The sequence below is a fragment of the Vulpes vulpes genome, chromosome 11 (genome assembly GCF_048418805.1).
Source record: "Vulpes vulpes isolate BD-2025 chromosome 11, VulVul3, whole genome shotgun sequence".
NCBI classification, from domain to species: Eukaryota; Metazoa; Chordata; class Mammalia; order Carnivora; family Canidae; genus Vulpes; species Vulpes vulpes.
Genome location: NC_132790.1, coordinates 85411047 through 85435634, shown reverse-complemented (window position 1 = coordinate 85435634; position 24588 = coordinate 85411047). Strand labels below are relative to the sequence as shown.

Below are 24588 nucleotides of genomic sequence, written 5' to 3'. Positions count from 1 at the left end.
TACCATGTACTGTTTAGAGGTATATGCCTATCTGATAAAAGAATATAAACTTGCATGGGAATGATAAACATCAACCATAACATTACTTGGGCAAGGCAGGGGCCTGGGAATAGGAAGTGCATATAGCACTTCAGTATTGTAATGCTTTAGTTATTAAACTAGGTAAGTGGTATGCTCAGTTAAATAATAATACAACTGTCTATTTCTATTTTTTGTACATCTGAAGTATCTTGTTCAACAACTAAACAATAAAATAGGCTCATCTTTTAAAATGAGGAGATGGGAGGTTCTCAAGAACTGACCCTGTGCCAAACTTCAAATCCGGGCTGCACTCCTTTTACATTACCATGTTGCTTTTAATTAACAAAACAAACACTCCCACATTTGGTTTCCACAAAGACTGAATCAAACTGTATCCCCAAGTGTTTGCTGTGGGACGTGATGCATGCTGAAAAACACAGGTTCTGACCTCTAATAACTATAGAGTTCAAAACAAACTACCTAAACACAGTTGCTTTGCCCTTTTTTTTTTCTTGGTCCCAGATAAAATATGGCCATTAAAAGCGGCCCATTATTCAAGAGAAAAAAAACAATACTCAAACACTTGAAAACAGACCTAAATGTGAGTTTAAGAAGCCTCAGAAGAGTCTCTCTTAGTTCATCTTCCTGGTTTTCCAGTGGTGGTGAAATGGAGCTGGGGGGTGGAGGAAGGAGAACGGGGGAATTTGTCAAGGTAGCATGCTGACCCGCCAATAGCAAAGGCTTGAAAAAAACCACGTTGGAGGTGGCAAGCAGGCTCATTGTAATATGCTCTCTTTGCCGCCCAGCACGTTTTCTGCCTGACCCAGACCTGTTTGAGCCATCTTCCCTCTCTGTTCTCTCCATTCCTCTTCCCTGCTGCTTACACCTGGTTGTGCCTCTGTTCTGCCCCAAATCTCTTAGAAATACATTAGTGACAGAGAGATAGTAGTAAAGGGCATGGGTTTGTGTCAGAAAAACCTGGGATCAAATCCTGCCTGTGCCACTGATAAGGAGCTCATTCACTTGAGACACATCCAACAGAATGTGGTAGGATGATGGAAATAACTATATCTACACTGTCTAATACAGTTGTTCCCAGCCCTGGGTGACTATTGAGCACTTGAAATGTGGCTAGTGCGATAGAGGAATGTTTTAATTGTACTTATTTTTAATTAGTTTAACTTAAAAAGCCACATGACTAATGGCTCCCATATTGGACAGAGCAAGTCTAGAAAATGTAGGACCCCTCCTCTCACAGAGGATCACCATGTATAATGGACATGGGACACCCTGATAAAAGGCTCTACTAGTAAGCTATATCCTGCCCTGAAAGACCATCAGAGTACTGAATGCACAATCTCAGACACTCACTGTATTGACCAGGTCTTCTCAGTGAGTATGCCAGGGTGGGCCTGCTTCATGCTGCTTGCTACCTCCTGACACCAGATCCAACTCTGACTTTTTCAACGATGAGGATATAACCGAGGCAGTCTGGTATAAAGAAGTTTGCCTCTTCTTCGTGTTTTTTTTGTCCTCACTGTGCTGATTAAACAAAATGACTACATTTTCAGAAACCCATTTTTAATTAAATTCTTATGTGACACTATTTGGCATTTCTTTAATATTAAGTTTCCAGACAGAAAATGTTTTTCATTTTCTCCAGTTAAACGAATCATATCATTATGTACCAACTGCTTTAAAGAGACAATCTACCTGCATAGGTTAAATATATATGAAGACAGAGGTGCCTGGGTGGCACAATAGGTTAAGCATCTGACTTGATTTCGGCTCAGCTCATGATCTCTCAGCATCACAAGACTGAGCCTCACATTGGGCTCTGCACTCAGCACAGATTCTGCTTGAGAATCTCTCTGTCCCTCTGCCCTGCCCCGGTTCATGTGCTCTCTCTGTCTCTCTAAAATTAAAAAAAAAAATTAATATATGAAGATATCCATTTTTAGAAACATAAATCAAGCAGCACCAATTTTATTTTATAGTATTTATTATAGTAAAAGTTCCTCTTGTAAAACATTGGTGATTTTGGTCCATATCCTTTTTCCATTTGGCTTTAAAACATTTTACATTATTTATAAAATAAATTGCAATTTTTAAGATTGTACATATTTCTTTTTTTTTTTTTTGACTCTTGAAATATTACAGTTTCAAGTATCTAAAAAATAAACACCTGGCAGACTAAGTGTACTGAAAAGTACATATTGAACATATTTAATTACCACAGTAATTTAAAAGTCTTCATCTTTTACTTGTTAAGATTAAAATTCACTAACATGAAGTCATTCAAGGATCTCTGGAATTTCTCTATTATCCACAATGAGACTATGGATAATCCCTTCTTTCCGCTTCCCACTACTGACAGCCTTTATGTAACAGTCATGGTTCCCAACACTGAAGTGAGTTTCAGTCCCGTCCTCTACAAACTCACCCTAGGCCAACAAAAGAAGGAGGAGTTAGTGTTCCAGAAACATTTATCTTTGTCTAGAGCATTAACACCATCTAAAAAGGGTGGCATGGACTGAACATTTCTCTTATGGGCTGAACATTTATTTGTACCTGCTTACAATCTTGAACAATGTTAAGCTTCAGAGGGAAAAGACCCCTACTATCTTGTGGCTGTGTGACTATAACATGCACTATTTAAACAATATTGACTATTTTTACAAGTAAAAATGATAAGCATGATATCAAGCACTTAGTTTATGCCAAGTTACTCTATACTAAGAACAGTCTGCACGCATTACTTCATTGCACCATCACCACAGCCCTGACAGAAGCACTATTAGTGTCCTCACTGTATAGATGGGGAATCAAGGCACAGAGTGGTGAAATAACTGCTGGAGGACCCAGTCAGGAAGGGATAGAATGTTCTTACCCACTCCAAAAATCTGATTCCGCAGAATGTAAGGCGGCTTACAGTAAAATACACAGATAACATAAAACCAAGCACTACCCAATCTCGCCCCATTCTGTTCAACACAGTAGCTATTGGCCACATGTGGCAGTTGAGCACTTGAAATGTGGTGAGTCTCAAATGCCATGTGCTGTTTGAGTGTAAAATCTACACGGAGTTTGGAAGACTTAGAATGAAACAGAATGTACAATACCTCTAAAACCTTCTATTGATGTTGAATTATAATATTTTGGATATACTGATTTAAATCAAATATACTATTAAAACGAGCTTCACCTTAAAACTTTTAAACTGTGGTATTAGAGAAGTCTCACATGAATAAAAGAAAAGCTATACATGGAACTCCTACCTGTGGCTCATATTTTTACTGAATAGTACTGATCTAGATTAGAAAGACAGGGGCCAAATGGCATAGAGAAGAACAGGAGGCTTCAAGGATGAAAGTGGAGCATGGTAGAAAGCAAAGAAACCACAATCAGACTTAAAATTTGGCTATGAGCTTCCTGGCAGCCAAAGCAGACAGAGGTCCCAGAGCTAACATCATCCAACCTAAGAAGGCAAAGGACACCTGGGGGAGAGCTTTTTCTGAGCTGTGGGGAGAATCTGGCCAGTACTGACACCACCACAGGGACCCTGTGGGGGCACAATCAGACACATACATAAATTTTGGTCATGATGCTTTGAGATGGAAAAAAAAAAGGAGAAAATCAACTGTCACTCACAGGCAGCAAGGGCGGGTGTGCACATACTGGGGATCACTGCCCAGATACGGAGCTGCAGCAATTGCAGTTACAGTGAAGAGACAACCGGGTAGTAAAGAGCTATCGTCCAAATACTTGCAGTTCCCTGCTAATTACTGAGGACCAAAGACATTGTGGATGAACATTCCTTTCAACTTATTACTTATTTATAACTACATTCTTAATACCACAGAACAACATTCTCTCTATATTGCTTTAGAGAATTCCTTGAGGGTGGAAGGGAAGAGGATCCAAAACTGCCCATTGGCACTTAGAGGGTTCCAAGGTTGGAAGGAAAGAACAGGAAGGACCAGTAAGGGCCTGATCCATGTTAATGGTAACTGAAGCTATTCCACAGGGGCCAAAAACCACTGAACAGCTCTCCAAGCCTCTCTGCATAAAAGAAGTCTCTGTCAGTAGATTTATCCTGGAGAGTGAATGGCTCAAGCTCTGAGGATGAATTCTGAGTGAGCCCTGATTACATAACCTTTCAAGAATGCACACCAGGATTAAGAAAGAGAGAAGCATCTATATTGGTAACTTTTCTGGCATTGGTACTTCCTCAGAAGCAGAGAGCCACAAGACCCAGGAGGTCCTTGGTAGCCTGCCGAATAAACTCATCCCAGGCCTCCTGCTCTCCGAGTACCTCTCCTCATCTTCCTATACCTACAACAGGTGAAGGAGACCAGGGCAGCACCTCCCAAGGAGACTAGGGAAGCACCTCCCATGGGCAACTAGCTAAAACGTGACTAGAGCAGAGTAGGTCTCATTATCTCCAGCCGTGGTGTTCATGTTGGAAGCCAGCATGAAATGCAGGGACCAGGCATAGTACCCCGTCCTTGCCAGCAGACCCCACAGCCCTGGGGAATTTCCACCCAGGGACTGTAGCTCCCAGTCTCACACTCTGCGCTTCCAACGATGGTCTCCTCTGCTTCCACTTGCTCCCTCAGCCACGCACACCACTATGCTTTCATTCTTGCTGAAATCACTTAAATATTCATCCCACCAGCAGCCATAACAATTCAAGCAGTCGGCAGCAAAGGCTGAACGCTCTGGGGTTTGGTAGGGATGTGATCACACTTGGCCACGATAGTAGGGTAGCCGCTTGCCACTGCTGGTCTACAAACTTCACTTAATCTTCTGTGGTTTGTGACAGTGCCCTTTCCTATCTGCCTTCGTGTCACCTGACTTGTATGCATTGCTTCTTTTTCAAAAACCTCACTTTTAGAAAAGTCCTATCTGCTTTGAGAGTATGCTGTAAAGTCTTATTCAAGTGTGACTCATGGGCTGACAAGCAGCATTGGCATCACCAGGGGAAATGTTAGAATTTGCATCTTAGCAAGATCCCAGGTGATTTCTACACATGCAGTTTGAGAAGCTGTGATATGAAGCCCAATTTAACTTGGACAGGACCTCCTGTGGGGCCAGTTTTTGATGTGTGAATTCTATTTAGGACAGAGCCTGGTCCAGGAGAGGAAAGGCAGAGTGTGAGGCTGGGGCCAGCTCTCAACATATGGCATTTCCAAGCCCTCCCTGCCCCAGGCGCTGTCCAGGAGAGGTGTTCAGAATTTGGAGTCAGGAGTACTTCATCTCTTTCTTGTCCTTAACCGAGAGGACACTGCTTAATTATCAATCTTCACCATTAGGAAATGCAACATTTCAGTGGCAACCTTATACAAGGCGCTAAGAGTAAGTAAAGGGTCAACTTACTGCTGTCTCCATTCTTTTACCATTGCACCATACATCCATAGTGTCCTTTTCTGTAAAAGTAACAAATAAAAAAAAATTATAATCTATGACTCAAAGATAAAGTTAACTATTATTTTAATAAAAGCTTGATATACTGGATTTCTAAAACTCCATTAACTTTTCATGGCTTTCAAATTCTTCTAAATTTGAAGAAACCATTTAACTTGATTCACAAACAAAATAAAAGTGAGATAAAACAATCTTTTAAGAGACAATCATGGCCCTAGTACAAATGGATGAAGCCCTGTTGAACAAAATAAACACTGCAACACAAACTTCAGTATTTAGGATGCACAGAAGTGAATGCAAGGAGGGACCTGGCTACACAGACTGTCATCTGTGACCAGAGACTGCCCCCTACCTTTCTTGCACAAAGGCCACCAAGAAAGGCTGTGACAGGGCCGATGTCGGATGAACAGCATTCAGGCTTAGAAATTTAACCTGAAATTTCCTACTGGATAGCACAATAATCTCTATTCATTATTGTAATGTTTTCATTTTGGGGAAAAACTATGGATCGTAAGAAAAAACACAGGTATACCTGGTGGACTGTACTGACAGTATGGTGCAAAATGCTGCCACGATACAGCTGGGCATCAGTTAAGCTGCTGAGGCTTACCTCGGAGGGCATGTACATGTGTGCACGTGTGCACAAACACGTGTGCATTTTGGGGGAGGATCCCAGAACCACTTGTGACTGTTAGTATCCTGGTGGGGGGTGGTAGAGAAGACTGCACTAATCAAGGAGCCAGAAGATGAGCCTAGAATCATGACCTGTGTGCACGTGAGAAGCCCAAGAGTCAAAAAACTTGCCTCCGTGTCAAGGCTGAGGCGCCAGTCAGGGGCTTGATTCTAACAGGCCATCTACTCCAGGAACACAGTCTAACAGGGGCTCTTTTCTCCCCACAGCTTGAGATGGGAGCCTCAGAGAATAGAGGCCTTTGACCTGGGCTAAAGGAGAAACAGGCAGAGGGGCGCAGGAGATGTAGGCAGTGGTTTGCTCCAGTAGCAGCCTGAGCTGAAGCATCAACAGCCATGGTTACAGGGAGACCTAACTTGTCTCAACACCTGATCAGAGCATACCGTGCTAAAATAAACCATGATGCCGGTGAAAACTGGAATTTCATGTAGTATGCCTACTGAACATGTGCATGTACTCAGATTTTCTATAGGCTATTATGAATGTGCCTCTGAAGAAACCTACTAATCCAGAAAAGAAAAATGGAATAAATGTGACTACATTAAAGTAAAGAATATTTCTTTTGAGGGAGCCCAGGAGTACATGTTTTAAAGAAAAAAGTGTACACACATAAGCAAAGTCAGACTGGGAAGAAATACGCAAAGCTCATAACACAGACAAAAGTCACTCTTACTGGCAGAAAGACTCCGAGCAATCAACGAGAGAAAGACCAACAACCCAAAAGACAGTAGGTCAGAGGACACGTAGATCAGAAGAGAAAAACAAAGGACATCAAATATGAAAAGATGCTCAACCTCACTTAATTTTGAAAAAGGCAAATAAAAACACTGAAATACCACTTTTCATGTAGCAGAATATTTTTTAAAAATTTTAAGATCTGACAACATGCTCAGCTGGGGAACCTGAGGGGAAATGGGTACCGGGAGCGCACAGCAGTAAAAGCACCATAGGGGCAATGGGGCCCGATGGCTCAAGTGACAAGCACAGTTCTGTTGGACCCAGCAATCCTACTTTCCCGCTTCTGGGATTTTATGCAAAGGAGATATGTCAACTACATTCCAAGAGGCATATAAACAAAGCCATTCATCCAACACTACTTCCAACAGCAAAGGATTAGAAATAGCCCAAGTGCCCAATTGTCAGGAGTGAGTTAAACTATTTATTTTATTACTATTGAGACCAACTCTGCAGCTATAAAAAAAAGTATGAGAAAGCTCTTCGTGTATGGTTAGGAGAGGATCCTCAGAATATATGAATAAGTCAAGAAGACAAGATGCTTTTATGAAATGAGGTAGTATTAAATTTTCATATTTGCTTGAATCTAAATAAACACTGGAAAGACTCACTATTAAAGAGCTTATTTTTATCAGGGAAACAGGGTGGGTGGGAATAGGGGTGGAAGCAAATTTTGCCATGTATCTTTTCATATCATTTTAATATCTGAATCATATGGGTAGAGCACCTATTCCAGTATGTATATTAACAAAAGAACACATCTGATAAAAGTATTACATCATTATGGCTCAGAAGTGGATTCAGTGAGTTACAGGAGGCCTTGGAGCATGTGTACCTTGGAGCCTCTTCTGCCTGCCTGCCTGCCTGGACCTTCCTAAAAATAATGAATGAGCATCTTAACGTATGCTCAGATTATGCTCTTGAAATACCATTTTCCTCTTGAGAAACTGGGGCTTCTTGAAGAAAAGTATGATTCCACGTCAGGAAAGAAAATGTTTAAAATGAGCCTAGGACATCTTGTCATATCTGATAGCAAGAAAGCTTTCGAAGTCTACCAATGATGTGTCACAAAAGGACACAGGAGCCAATCTACAGAGCACACCATTGGCCAAAATGGGGACAATCCGATGGTCAATTCAAATAATAACTTGAATGTGTTGCAACACACATCAAACTGTTTAAATCCATGAGTTAATAATGGTTTTTATTTATTTTTTAATAATGTTTTTTTTTTAAAAAAACCCTAAATGATCACCTTTAGAGGAAAATAAGGAGCCAATTCTGTATTTTGAAAAATTTATAGTAAAGGGAAAACAAGTGTTAGTCTGCTTTTTTTTTTTTTTTAGTCTGCATTTCATATAAAAATTGTACTTCTGTGCAACCAAAGAGTAGATGACAGGAAGTTTTTCATTTTAGAAATATTTAGCAACTGCTAAGGATTAATGGATGCAAACATTAGGTACCAATGACAACCAATGGTTGCCAACATCAAAAAAACTGACAAATACCATGTGCCTCTTGATATAACAAAACCATAAAGTAGTCTTGCCAGAAAAAAAAAAATCAAACCTAAATTTGACCAATTCTTTAGTTAACTATCAATGTATAGGAAATATTAGAAACAAAGAAACAAAGAGCCTGGCTGGCTCATTTGGTAGTGGATGAGACTCTTAATCTCTTGGTGTTGTAAATTTGAACCCTACATCGGGTGTAGAGATTACTTAAAAAAAAAAATCTTTAAAAATATATTAAAAAAAAAAAGAAAAAACATCACAAAAGTTCAATCAATAAAATCCAGACCACAAGAAACTCTTTAAGATAAATTGATCCAGTTTCTTCAATAAATAAGCTATAGGAGTTTTTCTGGTTTTTTTTTTTCAACTATGTACATTTAACTACTTGATAAACACTTTTCATTTTTCATTTTTTTTAAGTTTATTTATTTTTAGGTGATTTCTACCAACATAGGGCTTGAGCTCACAACACTGAGATTAAGAGTCACATGCTCCAGGGGATCCCTGGGTGGCACAGCAGTTTGGTGCCTGCCTTTGGCCCAGGGTGTGATCCTGGAGACCTGGGATCGAATCCCACGTCAGGCTCCCAGTGTATGGAGCCTGCTTCTCCCTCTGCCTGTGTCTCTGCCTCTCTCTCTCTCTCTGTGACTATCATTGGAAAAAAAGAAAGAGTCACAAGCTCCACCAACTGAGTCAGCACCCCAAACATTTTTCATCTTTAAAAAGAATTTTTTTAAAGGTATATGCTAGCATTTGACTAGCTTGTAGGCTCTTTAAAGGCACAGACAACATCTTTTCATCTAGTATCCTCAGTGTCTGGTACGCTCACTGATATTTAGTAGGTACTCAAGATTATCTAAGTAAGTGAATCAATGAATTTATGAGATAATCCAAATGATCTTAACTTAGTGATGTAAGAAGCAGGAAATACCGGGAGTACCAGAGGAGAGAAAAGATAGTAACTGGTAAATATTTGTCTTAAGTTTTGTAGACCCACTGGAAACATGGATAGCCATCTGTAACAACAAAACTCAGCTTTAGGATCAATGGCTTATTACTTTTTACTTTTTAATCTGCTTTATCTGGACTGGAAATTTTGATATATTGCAGTACTAAACATACTGCTGTCTAGAAAAAATTCCCTTGTTACTGATCATGCTTAAATTTCCAACTGTCTCTAGACATCCTTTTAAAGAGAAATATCGATAATAAAAGATAACAGAAATATCAACAATAAGTAACAACAAATGTCTACATCATTTCCTTTTTTTTTTTAAGATTTATTTATTTATTCATAGAAATGCAGAGAGAGAGAGAGAGAGGCAGAGACACAGGCAGAGGGAGAAGCAGGCTCCATGCAGAGAGCCCGACATGGGACTCGATCCAGGGTCTCCAGGATCATGCCCTGGGCTGCAGGGGGCGCTAAACCGCTGCGCCACCGGGGTTGCCCATTTCCTTTTTTTTTTTTACACCTGTTTATAATCCTCAAATCCATCACTACAAAATCTGGCTCTCATATAAACCAGTCAATTAAATGAACATTTCATTTACATAGGACACATCAGAAATACACCTACACACACACTCTCTCTACTCAAAGCTCCCATAAAGGGTCTGGATAGTTAGGGGAACTAATTAACAATCATCATAAAAAGTCAACAGATTCTGCAGAAATGGCACTCACTTACCCAACACAACTCTAAAGTCCTCACCATCCAAATGTAATACCCAGGTATTGGTAGTCTTCGACCTGTTCTCCATATACTTCTTGAGACTTTTGCCATTAATTTCCAGAGTATATTCATATGCAAAGCCACTGACAGCATCTATATTTATGGTTGCTTTTGTCTTTGCAGCTCCAACGCAGAAAGTTTCTTTGCCCACTAGTTTGAACATCCATTCTTTTCTTATCTCTTCCTAAGCAATAAAATGTAAAAGTTGAAAACACACAAATGGAAGAAAATTTAATACTTAACTTTAGAAATGCTATATAATTAAAGTGAGTAAATAGCAATTTTTTTTAATAGCAATGTTATTTAGATGTAATTTTATTACTTCATAATCCAAATATTTTATTTTATTTTTCTATTTATTTATTTTTAAAGATTTTATTTATTTATTCATGAGAGAGAGAGAGAGAGAGGCAGAGACACAGGCAGAGGGAGAAGCAGGCTCCATGCCCGGAGCCCGACACGGGACTCAATCCCGGGACTCCAGGATCACGCCCTGTGCCAAAGGCAGGCACTGAACCGCTGAGCCACCCAGGAATCCCAACAATCCAAATATTTTAGAAAATAAAAGCACTTGAAGTTTAAATGTTATAGTCTATGGATCTATAATTATTATTAGTTTGCTTTGTCCAGCAACATGATCCAGGCCAAAATATAATCAATGTAAGAGAAAACCCTTAAATTTATATATGAAGAATCTATGTTAACAAAATCAAGCTTTTATGTATACCATATTCTACAAAGTAACTTATTTTTTTCCTACCTTCCCATCTACATATACCACTCGTTTGCCTGATGTGGTGCCATGTTCAAACTCAATCTTATGGACTCCATCACTTAAAGCAACATCCCAAACGGCTACGAGATCTGTCATTTTCTCCAGGCTATAAGGAGGGCTACGGGAATAAAATAACAGAATTACAACTGGCCAAGTACAGTAAGCAAATAACCAATGAATCTTTCCAACATGAAAATATCAGATTTTTTAAACCCCTAAAATTACAAGATATTAAAGTGACAGTACCTAACAATTTCTACTCACAGTACATATAGCTATCTTCTCCCTCTTATGCACTCTTCCTTTAAGATACAACTACTATAAACAGGTATATAGTCGGATAATTCCAAACAAAGTCACCTTAATATTAATAGGATTAAGAACCTATCACTTTATCTAGGATAGTATTCTAAGCTGGGCTACAGAATAATGCTTAGAAAGGTCAGTAAAAAGTCTCTGCTTCTCCCCCCGTTATCCCCATTTTAAAAAGCACAGTATTTAATTCTGGTTTTTCTTTTTCAGATCCACTCACTCCAAAACAAGAAACTCCCCAAACCTTTCATACTTAAGCCAGTTAGGATTCATTTTAACAAAAAAGGTTCTAATTTATTATACTGAGAAAAAGAGAAGTCATAGAATTAATGTCCTATAATTAAAAAGATAAAAATATATGGAAAATGATCATTCTTATCTTTACTATAATAATCTTATAAAAAAATAAAGGATTGTTTTGTCATAAGTTTCTAGCACAATTTAAATACATATTTATATTAATATTTTAATATAAAATATATATTTATCATATCATGCCCTGTAAGAATGCCATATATTTTATAATGTAATATCTGTATGAAATATGTTTTAAGCCTGCTCTCTTAACTACATCTTACTTTTTATTCACTCTAATGTCCTTTGTGTACTCTAAATCAGAAATGGTAAGTGAATGTTATATTATTTTGAAGTGATTGCCGAAAACTTTGTGCTAAGGCAGATTTGGAGATCTTACATCCAGGCCCTATGGGAAAAGATGTGTTACGTTAGGGGCCACTTAAAAGGTGTTTAAATCACAGAAAAGCAAAACCATGCATTCTGCAACTTTACAAAATGTGTCCTTAACAAAGTAGCCTGGATAAATCACTCCTGAGTGATTAAAACAATTTTGAAAGTTTCAAAAGCTACTTTTTTTTTTTTTTTGCCATGCAAGACATTTACCTTTCATCATCTTCAAAGATAGGACTGTCATCTCCAGATGCCATGGTTGGCAAAACAGTCTTTAATCCAATTAGCAGCCAGGAAAGAAAAAAGCAGAATTGCAGCAAAGAAAGATTGAGAGCAACAAAGATAACATATGCAAAGAGTTTTTTTCTAAGTTTGCAATCCATTTCTCAAATTGCATGGAGTTTCTGATGAAACAGCTTTTACATACAATAGAATTGCAATCTCCAGGTTTCAGGAAAAGAAATAAAGTCATGCAAATTGGCTAATCATATTTTCCCTGTTAAAAATTTATAATTTCCTAAAACCAGAGCATAAACTCTAGTTTAACTAATTTCAAATATGATACCACATCAGAGCTGCAAGAGACCTAGAGGTCCTCTGGGTCTCGTGATTCTCAAATTGAGGTATAAGAAGCCCCAAGGGTATGAGGCAATGGGTCAGGGAATACATAAAACTCCCGGATAAACAGTACGCATCTTCAGGAAGCATCTATGTTACAGGGTGGTAACAAATTTAAAATGCAATCTTAATATTAAATTTTAGAAGGATATATATTAAGGTGGAATATGTAATTTAAAAAAATATTTTAGGGGCACCTGGCTGGTTTAGTTGGTAGAGTATGTGACTCTTGGTCTCGGGGTCATGAGTTCAACCCCCATGTTGGGGATAGAGCCTATTTAATTAAAAAAAATTAAAAATTAAAAAAAATTTGTAGATACCTTCAAAGAAATGACAAGTTCGCAGAAAGCAGCCAAGGATATACTAGTTTGCTTTCCAACAGCAAACTTAATTTACCTACTCAAGCCCATTTAATTTACTAGTGCCAACAATGAATTCACAAAAGTTATATGGTTTGCTCAGGTCACTAGTGGGGCCTGAGTCAGAACTAAAGCCCAGTACTCCCATGCAATTACCTCAGAATTAACTGGGCTGTAATACTAATTAGATTTTACTAAAATCTGAAGCACACATATGTTCACACATGCATAGGAAACCCTCCACATTTGGAGATTTGAGATTAACAGCTGTATACCTGCCAAACCTACTGAAAAATAGGTTCAACTATTTTTTGCTGCCAAGACCTACTCTGGTCTAGCCCTCTCCCTATAGATGCCCAAGGGCGCTCCTCTCCTTGTTAAAAATGGGAGATTGCCAAACTTCTTTAGCTGAAAACAGCCAGAAGCGTATTTAAAAGATGCAAAAGAGATTAACACTGAGAAAGATTCAAATACTTCGCACCTAAAATAAATCCCTCTGTTTTGGGAGCACCTTATAAATTTGTGAATTTTTCTAGTCTTAAGAAGCCCTAGGGTATCTCCTATGAAAGTGGAGGGTATCCTGCAACTATAAAAGCAAAGAGAATACACAGCAATAGAAGAAGCCAAATAGCATGATATAAAAATTTGGATAAGCCATCCTTTGCAAATCAGAGTGGTCTTAGGGATTTCATTCAAATTTTGCTTTGTAACTTTTAGAGACCCTAGAAACTTCAGTAATCCAGCATTCAAACTTGAAAAAAACTGCCCAGTTTTCCATCATAAGGAACTTCATTATTATCGCACTACGATAAGGCATGGTACCATCTTAATTATTATAACTTTTCATATGAAAGTATAAAAGACAACACAACAAATTAGAAAGGAAATTAGAAATCAAGATCACATTTATTTCTTGAAAAATTTCCCTAAACTACAGGCATTCATCTATTTATGGAGTATCTATCTAAAGTGCTGAAAAGTTTTGGAAATAGTGGTTGCACAAAACTGTGGATGTCCTTAATCCCACGGAATTATACATTTTAATGATGGTTAATATGGCAAATTTTATGTCATATGTATTTTACCACAACTTAAAAAAGTTAATATTGCAATATACAAAGACATTGAATTGTACACTTTAAATGGGTGAATTGTATGAGGTATGTGAATTATACCTCAACAAAGTTTTTATTTTTAAGAAAAGGAAAGACCTAGGTGTCCTGCTGGTAGTGTTTTTTGGAATGTGACTATATCTATAACCAAAACATGATCACAACTGTCCTTGTCCCCAATATCTGCCTTACTCAATTAAAAAATGAGAAATATGTCACACATCTCTAAGTTACAAATTGGATTAATAAACACATGTCATACTCTAAATTCATTCACCATGCTAATAGTTATCAGTCACTTATGTGCCAGGCACTGAGCTGGACACTAAGCTCAAAGTGAAGAGCTCTAGAAAAAAACAAAGGATTACCACATAGCCATGGGAGTGTCTTTGTAAAGAGAAGCAGTAAGGGACAGAAAGGGTCCACAAAGAAAGGATCCTAGCCCTACCCAATGGGTGGGAAGGCCAGAGAAGACTTTGGTTTAAAACTTGTCATTCTTAAATCCTTAAACATATACTTAATTTCCAGAATCATGCAACCAAACTGAAAAATGATCATTACAAAGAAAATTCCCTCTCTTTTAGCACAAAATTTAAAAAATGTAAATGAAGGACATCTTGGTGGCTCAGTTGGTTAAGCATCCGACTCTTGATCTCCGCACAGGTCTTTTTTTTTTTTTTTAAATTTATGATAGGCACGCAGTGAGAGAGAGAGGCAGAGACACAGGCAGAGGGAGAAGCAGGCTCCATGCACTGGGAGCCCGACATGAGATTCGATCCCGGGTCCCCAGGATCGCGCCCTGGGCCAAAGGCAGGCGCCAAACCGCTGCGCCACCCAGGGATCCCTCAGCTCAGGTCTTTTTTTTTTTTTTTTCTTTTTCAGCTCAGGTCTTAATCACAGGGTGGTTAGTCCACAGGGTAGTGAGTCCAAGCCCTGCTTTGGGGCTCCATGCTGGGCATGGAACCTACTTAAAAACAATAATAATAAAATAAATTTTTAAAATTAAAAAATGTAAATGAAAGTCGGGGTGGAAAAACAAATTCCCCCTTTCACGAAGATGGCGCCGAAGGCGAAGAAGGAAGCCCCTGCCCCTCCCAAAGCCGAAGCCAAAGCAAAGGCTTTGAAAGCTAAGTAAGAAAGCGGTGCTGAAAGGCGTGCACAGTCACAAAAAAAAGAATATCCGCACCTCACCTACATTCCGAAGACCCAAGACCCTGCATCTCCGAAGGCAGCCCAAATATCCTCGAAAGAGCGCCCCCAGGAGAAACAAGCTTGATCACTATGCCATCAAGTTCCCCTTAACTACTGAGTCAGCCATGAAGAAAATAGAAGACAACAACACACTTGTGTTCATTGTGGATGCCAAGGCCAATAAGCACCAGATCAAACAGGCTGTGAAGAAGCTCTATGACATTGATGTGGCCAAGGTCAACACCTTGATCAGGCCTGATGGAGAGAAGAAAGCATGTGTTCGACTGGCTCCTGACTATGATGCTTTGGATGTTGCCAACAAAATTGGGATCATCTAAACTGAGTCCAGCCGGCTATAAATCTAAATATAATTTTTTTCACCATAAAAAGAAAAAAAAGAAAAACAAATTCCATTTATTTTCACTGATGAGATGATGTCACTCGAAACTCTTTACATGCCTTCAAAGAAAGCTTTTTGAGTATCTAGGCATCAGCATAATCTTTTAAAATCTATTCGCTAGCAATCCAACGATCATGTTTCAGAGTAAGACAACCGTTAAGGGCAGCCCGGTTGGCTCTGGGGTTAAGCACCTGCCTTCAGCCCAGGGTATGATCCTGGAGACCTGGGATCCAGTCCCATGTCGGGCTCACTGCATGGAGCCTGCTTCTCCCTCTGCCTGTGTCCCTGCCTCTCTCTCTTTCTCTCTGTGTCTCTCATGAATAAATGAGTAAAATCTTTTTTAAAAAATTAAAAAATATATTAAGATATTCATAGTTCCCTTTTCAGCAACAGCTCTAGGTAAGGCCAATCACAAAGGAGGTCACTCTTCAACAAACAGGTGTTGACACTGTACGCCCAGACCCATGTGAAGCCTTGGGACCTCCAGCAAAGTGAGTCAGGAAGCTCCAGGAGCCAGATGTCCCCCAAATGCCACCGGAGGTATAAGAACTGATAACTTGGGCAGCCCGGGTGGCTCGACGGTTTAGCGCCGCCTTCGGCCCAGGGCGTGATCCTGGAGTTCTGGGATCGAATCCCACATCAGGCTTCCTGGATGGAGCCTGCTTCTCCCTCTGCCTGTGTCTCTGCCTCTTTCTGTGTCTCTCCTGAATAAGTAAGTAAAATATTAAAAAAAAAAAAAAAAAAAAAAAAAAGAACATAACTTTTCCGAGGAGCATTTTTGCATCCACATAAACCACAAGCCTTATGAGAGATCCACTCTAAACAAGTAATCATGCTCAACACGCTAGACGGAACAGAGCTCAACGAACTGCCTTTTGTCCTAGCTGCAAACTGCAAACCACCTGCGTGATCACCAGCAGGGGGGGGCCAAGAAGTAATCACGGGGCCGTCCCCCAAGACCCTGCACGACCCTCCACGCCCAGCCTGCGCCGGGCCGGCCTGGACGCCGCGGTCAAGGCCGCCCACACGGGCGCGGTCCCGCGCGGCCAACACGGAGGAGGACGCGGAGGGACACACAGGAGCTGCGCGCGCCGCGTCCTCCGCGGGAGAGGCCGAAGTTCCCGCACGCGGGATCTGGGCTGCGCGAGATACGGCCGGTCCGCGTGCGGAGGGAGAAGGGGCTGCAAGGGTGTTCATTACGCTGAGATGCTGGGCCTGACCAGGATGGGCGCCCCGCGGCCGCCCCCGCCCCCGCCCCCGGCCGGCACCCGCCGACGCCCGCGAGCCCCCGCACTGCCCGCCGCCTCACCCTCCGGGGCTCGGGGTCCGCGCGGCACCGCCCGCCGCCGCCGCCGGAGATGGCGGCCGCCGCCGCGCTGCGTACAGCGGGGGTGCCCGGGGCCGCGCGCAGGGGCTTCTGGGGGCCGCGGGGCGCACCTGGGCCGCCGGGCGCCGCGGGAGGTCGCGGGCCGCGCCGCTTCCGCCGAGCCCCGGGCGCCTCCTGCTCCGAGGCTGAGAGCTCGGCCGCCGCCCCGAGCGAGCGCCGACTCTGCGGCGCTTCGGGTGCCCCCGCCCCCGCCCCCGCGGGCAGCGCCAGCCAGGCCCTCCCTCGACCCCCGCCCGCCCGAAACCTTGAGGCCGCGGCCGCGTCTCGCCATCCCCGGTGCGGCTCGGTCGCGGGCGCGGGGCCGGACGCCGCGGGAACCCGGCGCGTAAACTGACCGTGTGTCCGCTCCGAAGCCGCCGGGCCGGTGACCCCGATAAGGGCATGCGCCCCTTGAAATCTCCTTCACGGGTTCTGGTTGCTTCTGTAAAGACCCAGCGCCTTAGGGCGGGTATCGGGCCGTGCAGCTTCTCCGAGAGACCGGCGTTCTCGGTCCCCGGGGCCCTGCGATGCCCTCCCCCTGCTGGGCCCGCCTCCCTGCCTCGGCCCCTAGTCACCCTTCTCTGTGTGGTCGAGCTCGCTCTTAGATATCTTTTTTTTTTTTTTTTTTTTTGAAGGAAAACTATCCTGGCCCTGAAGACTTGCAGCACTTGGACTTCTTAGCCCTTGTCGGAGTGTGCAATTATTTCTGTAGTTTTTGCTTATCGTGCAACTTCATAGGGGACTGGAGGTTCTTGATGGCAGGGGTTGTGGCGCTTGGCTCTCGCTCTTGTACCTCCCACACCTGCACAGCGCAGGCTCAGAGTAGGCTCTGATAAACACTTGCTTAAAGGATGCATGTAGGGACACCTGGGTGGCTCACAGGTTGAGGTCTGCCTTCGGCTCAGGGCATGTTCCCGGGGTCCTGGGATCGAGTCTCGCATAGGGCTCCCTGCAGGGAGCCTGCTTCTCCCTCTGCCTCTCTCTGTGTGTGTCTCTCCTAAATAAATAAATTAAACCTTAAAATAAAAAATAAAAAAGAATGAATGTAAAGCAGGCCTGGGTAGGTTTTAGGTGCCTTCTGATCTTCCCTGCCACCCACAGACAGGGAAGAAGGTTGCTGAGCAGGGCCATTTGAGGTCCTGTGAAGTGTGTACCAGGTGACAATACACAGACGTTTGAAGGGATTCTGGAGGGGCTCTGAAGGCCCAGAAGATTTGGGGGCCAGAACGTGTGATCCAGACCTCATTGTGTAATTTCTTATCCCAGCTTGAGGTCTGTGTAAAGAATTGTTTCATCATTGAGGTTGGTAGAGTCAAGGCGGTTTCTAGATGCTGAACAAGTATGTGAGAGAAGGGGAATAGAGACTAGAAGGGACAATCTATTAATTAGGTTAATCAGTCTATAAAATAATGACTGAATTCTCTTTTTTTTTTTCTTAAGATTTTATTTATTTTTTTTCATGAGAGACAGAGGCAGAAGCATAGGCACAGGGAGAAACAGGCACCCTGCTGGGAGCCCCGTGTGGGACTTGGTTGGGAAATTCTGAGATTACCACCTGAGCCAAAGGTGGATGCTCAACCACTGAGCCACCCAGGCACCCCAAATGACTGAATTCTTAAGCAAATTATGTTCTAAGGATTCTGTTTAGTGAGCACTGATTTCTTGTTTGCTACCCTGTACTGAAAGCTCCTCCAAGACAAAGACTTTTCATATTTGTATTTTCTTCTAAACGGGTGTCTTGAACGGAGAGTTTTCAATAAATAATTATTGAAAGAATGAGTTGCAGGGGAAAGGTAAAAGGCTTCAAAGTGGGAATTTCTAGCGATGGGACCAGGCTAGTTGAAGACATGTCCCTAATTCCTTTTTCCTAGTCCTTAGTTCTTCTAAAAAACAATCCTTTGTTGTTGGGCTAGGACCAGAAAACCCTGGTTGGGGATACTAATGAAGGATCATATTTTCTTGTAAAAACTTAGAAATCTGGGTATCCTTTATAAGACCAATAAGGTGTAATTTATTGGATGCTTGCTATGTCCTTGTATATTATTGCCTGTACTTTTCACAACAGCCCAGTATTTATATTACAGAGGGACCCAAAGCCTTCAGAAGTTGCAGGGCCAGTGATGCCTGGGTGGCTCAGTGGTTGAGCATCTGCCTTCAGCTCAGAGTGTGATCCTGGGGTCCTGGGACCAAGTCCTGCATTGGGTTCCCCTCAGAGAGCCTGCTTCTCCCTCTGCCTATGTCTTTGCCTCTCTCTCATGAATTTAAAAAAAATAAAAAATAAAAAAGGAAATTGCAAATTGCAGGGCCAGCATATGGAGCCAGGCCTGTGGGATTCAAAAAGTTCATGTTAACAGGGCCTATTATTACAAAAGTGTTAATTGTGCTTGAAAAAAACTCTAAGCCTTTCCTTAGAGGCCTGGGAAGCTCCTCTGCCCAGGGCCCACAGAGTACATTCAAGAGGTGCACTCAAATCTGCACCACAAATAGGCAGTGCAATCTGATTCCTCAACTGGCTTGTACTATGCCACTATTTTCTCTTTGAGTATAATACTTGGAATTTCTGAGATACCTGGTATAATTTCTGGGATGCCAGGAACATGCCATTTTTTTACTACATTTTCCACCTACTCATTCCCAGGGCCCAGGACACTGAAGGTAGCGATAGTTACTTGTTACCAGACAGAATTGTTATGGACACTAAGTCTCAAGAAAATACCATGAAAGGTATTTAACTTAAGTATAAAATGTATTTATTCAAGCTAATCCTGCTTTTGACGTAACTTTTTTTTTTATTCTCAAAGTAATCTCTATGCCCCACATGGGGCTCAAACTCACAACCATGAGATCAAGAGTTACATGTTCTACTGACAGACCCAGCAAGGTGCCCCATGCTTTTGACTGTATTCTCACACTCAGATTATTTCCTTGTTTCCCAGGAAGTACCTAGATCTGTTATTACCTCAAACTACCTCTCACCAATTTGCCCATTGACATTAGTGATTGATTGACTAATTTTTTAAGATTTTATTTTTAAATAATCTCTACACCCAATGTGGGGCTCAAACTTCCAGCACTGAGATCAAGAGTCACATACTCGAGATCCCTGGGTGGTGCAGCGGTTTGGCGCCTGCCTTTGGCCCAGGGCGCGATCCTGGAGACCCAGGATCGAGTCCCACGTTGGGCTCCCGGTGCATGGAGCCTGCTTCTCCCTCTGCCTGTGTCTCTGCCTCTCTCATTCTCTCTCTCTCTGTGTGACTATCATAAATAAATAAAAATTTAAAAAAGAGTCACATACTCTACCGACTAAGCCAGCTAGGCCATCAGTGATGTATTTTAAGAGAGCAGCTAAATGTTTTCATTCACCATTCTCTGTGCTTTCATTGGGCCTCCTTTTGAAAAGGAAATTGTTAATGCATTGACTGGTTTTCTGAACTTACTTTTTATTTTTATTTTTTTTTTATACATTTTATTTTATTTATTTATTTATTTATTTATTTATTTATTTATTTATTTATTTATTTATTTATTTATGATAGTCATACAGAGAGAAAGAGAGAAAGGCAGAGACACAGGCAGAGGGAGAAGCAGGCTCCATGCACCGGGAGCCCGATGTGGGATTCGATCCCGGGTCTCCAGGATCGCGCCCTGGGCCAAAGGCAGGCGCCAAACCGCTGCGCCACCCAGGGATCCCTGAACTTACTTTTTAAACAACATGAATGGAGATCAAAATAAAAGGGAAAAGTTACTTAGTCTGATACGAACAAGACTAAAATTTTCCACGTGCCCTTCCAGTATTGGTCCAGCTTGACTACCAGCGATATATTTAAAGGGAGAGGCACCTTAACTGGTGCTTTAGAAAGAAGCCCAGGGCCCAGAATTATGGCCTCCAAGGATTGTGTGTCAGAACCAATGCCAGTACCCACAGTCTCCTGCTGCTCACCAGGCTGCTGCTGCTTAGGCATCTTCCCCCTCAGCCCAAGGTGGCTGTGGCTCTACCTACACAAATACTGAAAGTGGAGGAGTGAAATAAGGTGATTTTGTAGAACTCGAAACAAGAAAAGCTGGACAATTTCAGGAGAATATCAGCTTTGGTTTGAGTCATGTGGAGAGTGGGGTTTGTAGATACACCCTTAATTAGAGCAAAGAGCCAAAGGAAGGCAGTACAGACACATGTTCCAATTGGTTAAGATTTGGTAAAAATTGGGAAAAGTTTGTATCATGTTTATTTAGAGAAATGTAAAAAAAATGTAAAAAGTATAGAAGATAATAACCATATTCCTGTGACTTAGAATTGACCATCATTAAATACTGGCTCATTGAAAAATTTCAATGGAAGAAAACATTGCAGATAAAACCCTATTGGATTTGCAAATCCAACACCATTACTTGCTTCTCTTACCCCAAGCCAATATGAACATGAATTTGGTGTTTCCTTCTGAGTCCATGTTCTATAGTTATGTAGAAAGTATATATATGAATAACTCAAGCCTGTTAGAATGGCTATTATCGACAAGAAATAACAAGTGTTGGCAAGGGTAAGGAGAAAAGAGAACACTTATGCACTGTTGGTTGGATATAATTTGGTGCAGCTACTGTGGGAAATGGTATGGAAGTTCCTCAAAAATATTAAAAATAAGGGTGCCTGGGTGATTCAGTTGGTTAAGTGTCCGACTCCTGATTTCAACTCAGGTTATGATACCAGGATTGTGAGATAGAGCCTTGAGTTGGGCTCTGAGCTGGATGTGGAACCTGCTTAAGATTCTTTCCCTCTCCCCCTCCCTATCCCTCTAAAAAAAATTAGAAATAGCAGTACCATATGATCCAGCAATTCCACTTCTGTATATTTCTTTCTCTCTCTCTCTCTCTCTCTCTCTCACACACACACACACACACACACACACACACACATGAATACTATTATTTGGCCATAAAAAAGAAGGAAATTCTGCCATTTGTGACAACATGGATGGATCTGAAGGACACTATTCTAAGTGAAATAAGTCAGATAGAGAATGACAAATATTTTTTTTTGAATGACAAATATTTTATATGGCTCTTAAAGGCTGGGAATCTAAAAACAAAACCAAAAACAAACTCAGTGAACAGATTGGTGGTTATTAGAGGTTGAGGGGGAGAAATGAGTAGGGGGAATATAAAATCATTTAAAAAAATAATAAGAAAGGAGTTTTGAACTATCTCACTTTGAATTATAAACTGTCAATTTATTATTGGTAGTGTATTTAGCTTGTCTCTATTATTTTACCTTTGCTTTCTATCTGTCCCACCTTTGCTCTGCTTTTTGTTCTCCTTTCTTCCATTCTTAAAAGTAGCCTGAATTTTTGTTCTTGTATTTCACTTATTCTTTCTACTGGTTTGGAAGTCATTGACTCCCCTTTCACCTTGCAATCAAGTTTTATTTGAGTCTGTCCTTTTTTTAAGCCCACACATTTGCCTTCATGATCATTATACTGAATTATACAATGTTTGTGTAGACTTATCTACATGGTTATCATTTTTTTCTCAACAATCGTTGCATCTCAGACTTGCCTTCTTTGATCACTTTTCTTCTTTCTCAAGTACATACCTAGAACTTCTTTTAATGTAGGTCTATGGTGATTTTTTAAAAAGATTGACTTATTTTAGAGAAAGAGAAAGAACATGAGTGGGGGGAGTGACATAGGGAGAGGGAGAGAGATCCTAAAGCAGACTCCCCACTGAGCATGGAGCCCCATGTGGGGCTCAATCCCAGGAACCCAAAATCATGACCTGAGCTGAAATCAAGAGCCAGCTGCTTAACTGACTGACCTACCCAGGTGCCCTGGTTTGTTGGTGATTTTTTAAAAAATATTTTATTTATTTATTCATGAGAGACCCAGTGAGAGAGAGAGAGAGAGGCAGAGACACAAGCAGAGGGAGAAGCAGGCCCCATGCAGGGAGCCTGACGTGGGACTCCATCCAGGGTCTCCAGGATCACACCCTGGGCTGAAGGCAGCGCTAAACCGCTGAGCCACCCGGCCTGCCCCTATTGGTGATTTTTAAAAATTTTATTTTGAGATAATTGTATCTCGGAGCTAGGGAGAATCATTGACCTGGAACCACTTTAACATGCTTCCAGAATCCTATCGAATGCAAGAATCTTGGACTCAGTTCTCTCAACCTGCTCCTGGCTCTGCCAGCACTCCTGATTGGGCTGAGTAAGCATTTACTTACAGGTAACACCCTTCTCTAAATTTGTACCCCTCGTAGCTTTGAGTTTCGCTCAAAAATTTTTTTAATCTTTGAGATTTTGCTTCCTGGAAAACCAGTACTAAAATAAAAATTATGTTTTGTTTTAAAGCAAAAAAAAAAAAAAAAAGATGTAAATGAGTAAATGTTCTTCGGCATGATAGAGTCCTGCTTTTAAAAAATTGTTTGAGGGACGCCTGGGTGTCTCAGTTAGTTAATCATCTGCCTTGGGCTCACGTCATGATCCTGGGGTCCTGGGATCAAGCACTCCATTGAGCCCTGCATCAGGCTTCCTGCTTCGTGGGGAACCTGCTTCTCCCTCTCCCTCTGCCGCTGCCCCTGCTTGTGCACTCATGCATTCGTTCTCTCTTTCTTTCTCTCTAATAAATAAATAAAATATTTTTAAAAAATGAAACAAAAAGGTAGTTGAGGCATACCTGTCTCACTCAATTGGTGGAGCATGCAACTTTTGATCTCAGGGATTTGAGTTTGAGCCTCATGTTGGGTGTAGAGATTACTTAAAAATAAAATCTTAAGGGGGATCCCTGGGTGGCTCAGTGGTTTAGCGCCTGCCCTCGGCCCAGGGCGTGGTCCTGGGGTCCCCGGATCGAGTCCCACGTCGGGCTCCCCACATTGAGCCTGCTTCTTCCTCTGCCTGTGTCTGCGTCTCTCTCTCTTTCTGTGTCTCTCATGAATAAATCAATAAAATCTTTAAAATAAGATAAAATAAATAAAAATCTTAAATAAATAGGTAAATAATTAGTTGAATGGCAACTGGAAATCTGAGAGTAAAACAGGATTGTTGTAGGGAGCTCATTCCTTGGAATTTGAATCATCATCATCATTACATTTATTCAGTATTTATTGACAGTCTGTCCTATGGCAAGCGCTGTGGGGAGAAAATAACAATGAACAGCACTGATGGTTTTCCCCCTTGTGAAATTTACATTCTAGTGGAGGAGGCATTCACAAGAAATGAGCAAATAGTTTGTGACAAGTTGCCTCCAGAATGGCTCCCAAGGACCCCACTTCCTGGTATTCACATCCTTTTGTAGTCCTCTATTACATTTTACCATAGTTGGTCTGTGTGATTAATAGCATAGAGCAGAAGTGATGATATGTGACTGGATTAGGTTATAAAAAAGACTTCTGGTGAACTGAATGGTTCAGTTCATTAAGCATCTGCCTTCAGCTCAGGTCATGATCTCAGGGTCCTGGGATTGAGCCCCATGTTGGGCTTCCTGCTCAGAGAGGAGTCTCCCTCTCTCTTTCCCTCTCCCTCTCACCCTGCTCATGAGTCTCTATTACTCTCTCTCAAATAAATAAATAAAATCTTAAAAAAAAAAAAAGACTTTGTTTCTGTCTTAGGTACTCACACATTCTCTTGGATCACTCCCTTTTGGGAAGCTGTCATGTTGTGGG

At 41.4% G+C, this 24588-nt stretch overlaps 1 protein-coding gene across 4 annotated transcripts; it reads right to left on the bottom strand.

Annotated features, from left to right (window-relative positions):
* Positions 1 to 2005: 2005 nt before the first annotated feature.
* Positions 2006 to 17524, bottom strand: FAIM (Fas apoptotic inhibitory molecule). Of its 4 annotated transcripts, none has more exons than XM_026018546.2 (6): positions 17298 to 17477; positions 12109 to 12167; positions 10882 to 11014; positions 10077 to 10305; positions 5401 to 5450; positions 2006 to 2465 (listed from the first exon to the last, which is right to left on the bottom strand). In XM_026018546.2, exons 1-6 carry the CDS (start codon positions 17343 to 17345, stop codon positions 2316 to 2318), a joined length of 669 nt encoding a protein of 222 aa, XP_025874331.1. In that variant the 5' UTR covers positions 17346 to 17477; the 3' UTR covers positions 2006 to 2315. The 4 variants fall into 4 exon arrangements, with proteins under 4 accessions (XP_025874331.1, XP_072583061.1, XP_025874332.1 ...); XM_072726960.1 differs by lacking the exon at positions 17298 to 17477 and adding an exon at positions 16885 to 16966; XM_026018547.2 differs by lacking the exon at positions 12109 to 12167 and having other exon boundaries at positions 17298 to 17524.
* Between the last annotated feature and the right edge of the window lie 7064 nt (positions 17525 to 24588).